This window comes from Choloepus didactylus, chromosome 7 (genome assembly GCF_015220235.1).
Source record: "Choloepus didactylus isolate mChoDid1 chromosome 7, mChoDid1.pri, whole genome shotgun sequence".
NCBI classification, from domain to species: domain Eukaryota; kingdom Metazoa; phylum Chordata; class Mammalia; order Pilosa; family Megalonychidae; genus Choloepus; species Choloepus didactylus.
In genome coordinates, this window is record NC_051313.1 from 42,150,026 (window position 1) to 42,158,570 (window position 8,545).

An 8,545-nucleotide genomic window follows, 5' to 3' on the forward strand; every position below is an offset into this window, starting at 1 on the left:
CACACGCCAAAGTCACCACATCCAAAAAGCAGCTGCAAGTATCAAATGTGCTCGTTTGTCTAGAAGAGATTTCAAGGCTCTTACTCTGCACTTGGGAATATACAAGAATCATGGGAAATTGCAAAAGAAACGGGCAGGAGTCATGGAGTGGGAAGAGCAGCGTAGGGTTCAGAGAGAAGGCGCTGTCAGCAAGGTGAGCTGAGAGCACGGATGGAGAATGCTAAAAGAGAAATTGAGCTACTCCAGTGCCAAGAATCAGCTTAGGGGGTGGGGCAGAGGAAGGCGAATGAAGTCCGAGTTTACAGAAATGGAGGCAAACAGTTGTGAAACCACAATGGTCAGCAGCAGACACTGCAGAACAGGGGTGCCCTGGGTTCATGCAGACACACTCTTAAAACTCTACACCTCTGCTAGTTGTGTGACCCTGAGCCAGTCACTCACAGGCCCCTGGCCTGTCTCCTCACTTATGAAATCAAGTAGACAGAGGATCTTGAAGTCCTCTTAGTTCTGAATTTTAGGCAAGAAGCACTGCAGATGAGTCGGCTGTAAAAGGCTCCACCCCACTCCACAGGGAGGCCAGTCCACACCAGGCCCCAGAAGATAATGTCCCAGCAGTCCAGCGTCACAGGTGTGCTCCATCGAGTCTAAGCCAGACAGTCTTGGGAAAGCCTAAACGTCTCCCCAACAGACCCAAACTACAGGAGCCAGGTGACAGTGATCTTGCATCTCCAAAGCACGCTCAAAATGATCTGTAGAGAGCTGAAGCCCAGCTCCAAGTCAGAGTTCAACGCTAATCTAGCCAATTGCCAGTAACTTCTCCACAGAGAGCTGAAGCATTGAGGAAAGCAGAAGTACAGATGTAAAGGCAAAGAGAACAGACAACAAAGACAAGTTCACAAAGCACAGATCTGCACGTTCATTTTCTGTCTCTCCCCATCAGAATGTAAACTCCTCAGAACTGGAAACTTATCTGCTGTGTGCTACTACTGCATCCCTAGGGCCCAGCAGAATGCCCAGCACACAGTGTGCCTTCAATAAATATGTGAATGAATGAAACAGCATGTGATACAAATGGTAAAAAGGATTTTCTCTTCCCAATCTTTTACTCACTTACCATACATGAGCTGTAACTCCCCCTGATACTAACCCTCCTTCATATACATGTTCCCCAGCTCCTTCTACAGGAGCAAAATCCCAGAGTGGCTCTTCATACACCCTGGATTAGGGAGGCAGTTCAAGTTGAGGTGAGAAATGAGGAGTGAAGAATAGGATCAAGTCTATTCCCTACAGGCAAGATGCATGTGTATAAAACCAAAACAAATTCCATATTCTCTCTCAGCCCTGGGAGTCTGTAATCTGAAGCATTGGCAACGGTATATAGGGTTCCCAACCAGAAGGCACTGGCCTGGACGGGCTTATCTTTGCACTGTCATCAAGATCTTTGGATGGATAATGTCTGCTAAACTTTTTCCAGATCAAGTAAATGAATTTGCAGTGGCACAAGGCCTCTTCATTAATTTTCCAAATAAAAACACATGCAGGTTTAAGTAAGAATCACAAGCATGGTATTAAAAGTTCAACTACAAGATGTTCTTCTATGGTGCCGTTTTCTTAAAATAGAACCCTCCTAAAATCTCCTAAAAATAAACCTGCTGTACTTTCATTTCATTTTCTATGAAGGAGATAAACATACCAAAACAGCTTCATTTTTAAAGAACCTCTCAGCTACATGGGGCTCAGAGATCAAAGTCTAAATAAAAGGGGACAATTTCTCCATTCCATTGGTCGATAATACAGCTTTGAAAAAGAGGAAAAACAGCCCCCCTAGTGTACTGCTGCCATAGGAAGAGGAAGTATATTCGTTGAGAATCACTGACGAAGACAGCACTGCCAAAGGAAATTACAAAACAACATTTTGGCAACAGGGGCCAAGCAGAAGGCAGAGTCTTCAAAAAAGGTCCTTAGTTAAGAATTACTCAAAAGGTGACTGAGGTCATAAGTACAAGCTAGCAGGGAGTTATTACGACTTTGATATTTTTGAAATTTCAAAACATTTTTAAATAAAGAGTAAGGCTGCTGTCAAAATAACATTTTCTTAATACCGTATTTTGAAAAGGAACTGGATGCTTTAATCTAAAGCACTGGAACTGGGAAGACATAACTAAGCACTATGTGGCAGGTCAGCCCTCATCTCTTCTTACCTTGGAAAGAAGCTACAAAAGTACACTTTCTACATGAAGGAAGACAGTCTCTCAGAGGATCCCCTCCTCTACAGAAGTGGAGGAAGTAGAAGTCTTCATGCAGTATCCTACATTTGTGAAATTGTGGAAACCACCACTGAAAGTCATGGCTGCCTAATGTGACCCGTGGAAAATGCAGGTTTGAAGGTTTTGGGGAGTAAGTGGAAAACAGGCCATACCGAGGTAAACCCTGGAGACCCAGAGATTCAAGGTGCTCCTCTGTAAACGGAGGTCTCCCAGAGGCAACAACGACTAAAAGGTAAAAGGTGTAGTGCAAGGAAGCTTAACCTGACTAAAAGAAATGGGACCTTTCCCCGTCTTAACCACATCTGATTATTCATTTCTACTCACATGCCTGAGGTAAAAAAACCTATGAGACAGTCATCACCCTCAGAGCCCAGTACGCATCTGAAAAATGTAAGTTAACAGAGGGCTTCCTCTTTATGAAAATGCCATCTTCCTCACCACTTTTATCACTTCAGGGTTCCTAGGTACATGTGCTCATAGGCACTGGACAGCTATGCAAACATGATATGCTCGGCCTCCGTCAGTACTCGTCTCACCTTCCAAGGATGAAAAGGCTGAAATAATAACCAAGATGTTTTTAGACTGAGATGCAAATGTGCTTTACAGAAAAGCAACTTCTACTCATGATTACCCATTCCTGGGAAAAAAGATCGATTTAAAGGGGGAAGCAATGTGACAAACAAATACCTCTAGAACCCTGAGTACTAATTATCTCTGTACTCACTAGCTGTGTGAAGCTGTTCACCTATAAAATAAGAAGATTAGACTAGATTGTCAAGCCACATCGAGGCTATATACATTAGAATCATCTGGAAGGAAAGGAGAGAGAGAAAAGAAAAGAAAGGAAGGAAGAAAGAACAGCAATGCTAAACTACATACTGGCCCAATTAAATGAATATTAAATTATACACACACACACACACACACATACACACTCCCCAGATGATTCTAACATGAAGCCATGGTTGAGAACCACTGGTCTAGATTCTGATCTTCAAGATCTTCAAGATTCTTAGTTCTTTTAGCCTATGATCTTAGGGTGATAACTCTAGTTAAAGGATCTCAAAATCCAATGGTTCAAAGAGCCACAAAGAAGTAAGGCCTAGTCCCTACATTCTGTGCCCTACATGCACAAAGGACTGGAGAGGCTAACCCGAATTCTAGACATTTTTAGAAGTTATAAACCCTAATGCATAACTCAGAATGAAAGTAGTGTGGTTTAAATGCACATGCATGCTTCCAAAATGACTAATCACCGTAGGAATCAACTCCTGAAACCTGGACTCGTGGAAATGGGTCACAATTAGCTCTTGACCTCTCCCTTTCCCTCTTCTTCCACCCCCACTAAACCACAAACACAAAAAGGTTGGCTATTAGTCATAATCAGAGTATGAAACCAGTCACAGTTTCACAGGGCCTTCTCCATGATCAAAGATTTGGAAGTTCCTGCACGGCTGCATATTTGATGAAGGTAATCTTACAAAAACCCTTTAACCAAATTATATCTCTATAATGTTCTAGGCTTGGCTGTCACCAGATAGAAAGAGAACATGTGTAAAATTTTTAAAAATCAGAAAATGCATGTCTTGTATTGAACATATTAGGCCTGAGAATTTTTATTTACAATATTTCATAAGGTTTTAGTTAAAGAGAGATTAGATGGAAGGAAAAATGAAACCATGAGACAAAAAATGGTTATGACATAAAACCACAAAGTTTATGACTAGGCCCAAAAGCTCTATTGCAAGTCCTGCAAGCTATACAAAAACAGAACTAGCCAAGTCTCAATTCATGGCTTCTTTTGGTAATACCACTTTCTCACATAAATCTTCTAAAACCTCAAATGTTATTAAACTATCATTATTTTCAACTATAAACATAATAAAAGTTATTTGTGAAATTAAATTACTTTTATAATCTTAAAAATCATAGGAAAGATGAAAACCCTATGTTAACTTTTTAAGTGAAAAGTTAGCTACTTGTTAAATAACAGATTCTCTGTACCAAATTCAAATCATACAGGATTAAACTTATGTGAGAAATTTATAAAATATTCCTAACTCCCAATCCATCTTCTGGGGTCATGTAAACTCACTCCTTCCTGACACTGTAAGTAGAAATTAACCCCTGCCATCCACTTGGAAACCCAGTTCTAAAAGGTGTAACATTAGCACTGCTTTGAAATGGAACAAACTCTCACTCTTTCTGTAAACAGCCCCTGCATTACACAAGTGGCAGTCCTTCGAAAAGCAGCAAAGTCAAATCAAATATAAAATTCATAATATGTCAGAGCATTTGTTAAAGGAAATGAAACAGACCTGTGGAATAAGATTAAAGCACATGTGTTGTTTTTAAGGTATCCGAACAAGACTTCTCCACTTCTAGCCATTAAGAAGACAAGAGCGCTGTTTGCAAGGTTTTTCCAAAAGTAAATTAATACATCTGGTACACTGAATTCTTTGGCTTTTCATATGAAGGCTCCTCTCCAGTGCTCAGATCTCCACCAAGCTTAAACTGTTCTCATTTCCTACACCTACTGGAGGCCAAGAAGACTCCCCAAAGACAATGAAAGGATAGAAGAAGGAAGCAACTACCTCTCTTAAAAAAAAAAAAAAAAAAAAAAGCTAAATTGCAAATAAAAGAAACTGATAAGCGATGTCCACCTCCATCAGTGCAGGACTCTTTTACCTAGTACTGACCCATTCCTAGCTGGGAGAAAGAGACATCCCAGCAGGGGCAGAGGAATTAATCTCTTTGGATACCCAACTGCAGGAAGTCATTACATCATAGGCCTTTCCACACCTCTCTCCCTACCACGTGTTCGGTGCCCCCAAGAGGCTGGAAAGAACAGTAGAGAGTCTCCCTCAGGTTCACTTATAGGTAGAAGCCATTACCGCCCGATTCTGCCTCCAAACCTCCTAAATGAAACGCAGGCCCCGCGTCCTCCTCACCTGGCCTCCTGCTCCCCACCCCACCCCCACCTGCGCAAACAGCGCCAGAATGCCAGGCCTTGGAACCAGACGCAGGTGCCGCCAGTCCGCGCTGCGGTGGCAGGGCTGGCCGGTTTCAGGCCTCACAATATTTTAGGCTATTCAGGGGCAAGCTTCCTTAATCTGAGGATTAAGGGTGTAGACACAGGTAAGGAAACGGCGCCGGCTAGGAAAAGGTTTGCCACCATTGCGTCTTTAATGGGATCGATGTGCCTGTGAGAATTAGCCACAAACCCGGAACTTCGTCCCGAGGATTTCATCTAGCCAGTGACGACGCACCAAGGTCCTGAGACAGTCTGGAAGCCACACATCCAATCCTCCTCCAGGCACGTTGCCCAAACACTCCCCACGCCCCTTCACTCCACACGCAGCGCTCGCCGCACCCCCTCTATAGTTAACTCCTTCCCAAAGTTGGTCTCGGACTTACCTTGTCGGTCCTGTCCCGGGATCCAGCAAATTTACTCCCGTCCGTCTGTCCTTCCCTTGCCGCGTCCCTGGCCCCTTCTCCTCACCTGGCCAGCGCGAGGCTTCCCCCAGGGGCTTCCTTCCCTCCCTCCGCGGCCGTCCCCGGGTACCCTCCTCCCGGCGTCACATAGAACCCTCACAGCCTCACCGCGGAGGCTACCGCTGCCAACCCCTCTCCCTGGCGCCCGCAGGCGCGCTCCGACTACTCCGAGGCGCGTCTCGCGCTGCGCAGGAGGGCCGGCGGGTCCGGCCGCCCGCCCGGGTGGGTACGCACCTTCCAGCCGGCAGAGCTGTTGCTGTCGCCCTTATCCTTGAAGTAGGGCACGCAGCGTACCATCCACTCGTAAATCTGGGACAGGGTGAGCCGTTTGTCCGGGGAGCTCTCAATGGCGCGGGTGATCAGGTCCGCGTAGGACAGGTTCCCCCAGGCGTTCCGCCGCGACGAGCATTTCCTCGGCTGCCCGGAGCCTCCAGGCGCCCCCGGCTGCGGCAGCGGCAGCGGCTGCTGAGGCTGCAGCGGCGTCTGCGTTCCCCCGCTCAGCGCACCCGCCGTGGGGACTTGCCCGGCCACGGGGTCCTGCCCTCCCGGAGCCAACAACCGGGCCGAGTCCTCAAGGAGCAGCCCGGAGACCAGCATCCTGCTCCCGTCGCCGCTGATCGCCATGGCCGAACCGGCCCCGCCGCCACCGTCCTCGTCGTCTTCATCGTCCTCCTCCTCGGGGATCATGGAGTCGGCAGCCGCCTCCCCCGAGGGCTTGGCCGGGCTCGCCTGAAGCTCCGGCCTCTGCAGGGGCCACGTACAGGAGCGCGGCCGGCTCTGAGGCTCGAATTCGGGATCCAGCTCCACTTCGAGCGGAGAGAGCGGGGCCGGGGAGGCCGGTACCTCTGCCATCTTCGCCGCCCGCCCGCGGCTCGGGCTCTCGCACTCTCCTCTCGCGCCCGGGCGGAGTACGGCGGGGGAGGGACGCAGGCGCCGCGAAGGCTCCGGGGCCCCGCCGCCGCCGCCGCCTGGGGAAGCACGAGAAAACAGAGGAGGAGAGTGGGTTATCCCGGGCTAGAGCCCAGAGCTCCGCGAGTCCTCGCTCGCCCGCCACCGCCTCCGAACCGCGCCGCGCCCGCCTCCCAGGAACAGGCAGACCTGGAGACGTGAGTCCAGTGAACCTGGCGCAGCAGACGCCGCCCCCTGGCCGGGCAGCTGGGGAGACGAGAGCGAATCGACGGCCGCGCCCGGGGCAGCCCCCTCTCCTGGCCGCCGCCGCCACCACCGGATCCGCAGGTCTCTCCCGGGCTAGGTGGCTGGGCGGGGTGGGAGGAGGGGCGGGGGAGGGGCGCGGGCCGCGCCTTTATAAGGGGCAGCAGCGGGAGCTGGCGTAGCCAGGCCGCTGAAGGAGCCAGAGCCCAAGCCGGAGCCGAGCGGGCGTGCGTTTGTTTATGTTTCGCTCCGGCCCGCTCAAATGCTTCCCGCGGCGCCGCCGCCAAACTCTGGCGTTTCGGCTCTCCTCCCCTTTCCCAGCCCTGCAGCTTCCGCGGCCCCCCTGTCGCTCCCCACCCAGCAGAGGGTCCCGAGCCCGGGGACGGCGGGGCGGCTGTTCTCCCTTCGCCCGCGGGCCGGAAGGGCGAACGTGGGTACGAGCGCAGACCAGCCCCCATCACTTCCAGAAAACAGAAAAGACGGAAAGAAAAGGGGAAAAATGCTCAGCGGTGTTCACAACGGGTCGACCCGAGCAGAAACCGCCACTTCGGGGTTTTGTGTGGTTTATTTTCTCGTGGACATGGTGCCCTCCGCCCTCGTCCCTCCAAGGAACGGGGGAGGGGCCAAAACCGACCCTAAATCCTCCAACTGGTCGGGAAGCGCCAAGTCTCCCGGGCTGCGAGAAAACCCGGACCAGCCCGTTCATCACCTCCTTGCTCCCGCTGCTGCCATCTTGACAGTTCCCCCCCTTCACTCAAGTCCGCTAAAAACACTAGTGGGGGGGGGGGGGTCGCACACAGAATCACGAAGAGGGAAAAGGGAAGCGCCTGGCCCAGCTCGGAAGCAGATCCGGAGTCACTGGGAAGGCGGCCGCCCTGCTGCACAGCTCCGGCGCCTACCTCGGTTCCTTCCCTTCAGGGACGAGGTGGGAGGACGCACAATCCCGCGCGGGCCCAGGGCACGGCGAGGACCGGGCGCGCAGCCTCAGCGAAGGGGAGACGCTCCGGCCGCCACCGCAGCGCGCCGGAGGAGCCGCCTGTCAGCCTGCGCGCCACCTCCTTCCACATTCCTCCTCCTCCTCTCCAACGAGCAGGGCGGCCGCGGCAGCAGCACAAAGTTATAGACACACGCAGGGAGCCTCAACCTAGGCTGACGGCGGGCGGGTCCCCGCCCAGGGGGAGGGCTGGGGCGGCGAGCCCGGGTGTGCTGGTGTGCGTGTGTGTGTATGTGTGTATGCGCGCGCGCCGGCGTGTATGTGTGTGCGTTCGCGCGCGCGTCCGCGCCTCCCGGCCCCGTGGGGACGCGGGCGTGGGTGTTGTGGCGCACGCCGCGGGCGGGGGTACCGCGGGCTCCCGCAGTCTTCCCCAGGGCCTCCAAGACAATAAAGCGCGGCGCTCGCCTTGTGAGGAGGGGGCGATGGTAGCGCAGAGCCCCAAACGTTCCGCGGATGCTGTCGCGTGGCCTCACTTGGTCCGGGCAGAACGCCAGGTATCCAGGGTCTCCGGCATGCGCGTTCACCCGCGGGGTCCGGGGCCCGCCCTGAGGTTCGGTTTCCCGTTAGAACCGGACACCAGGTAACACCCGAGACAAGATGCTAACCGCAGATGGCAAGGATTACCTCGGCGTGGAAA

At 51.7% G+C, this 8,545-nt stretch overlaps 1 protein-coding gene across 1 annotated transcript in view; it reads right to left on the reverse strand.

Annotated features, from left to right (window-relative positions):
* The window catches only part of FOXO3 (forkhead box O3), a 112,479-nt gene extending 104,420 nt beyond the window's left edge, over nt 1–8,059 (reverse strand). The window contains exons 1-2 of the mRNA XM_037842305.1: nt 7,814–8,059; nt 5,997–6,730 (exon numbers count right to left, since the gene is read on the reverse strand). Of these exons, the coding sequence (XP_037698233.1) occupies nt 5,997–6,614 (618 nt within the window). The 5' untranslated portion in view covers nt 6,615–6,730; nt 7,814–8,059. The remainder of the gene's footprint in view (nt 1–5,996; nt 6,731–7,813) is intronic.
* Nucleotides 8,060–8,545: the final 486 nt, after the last annotated feature.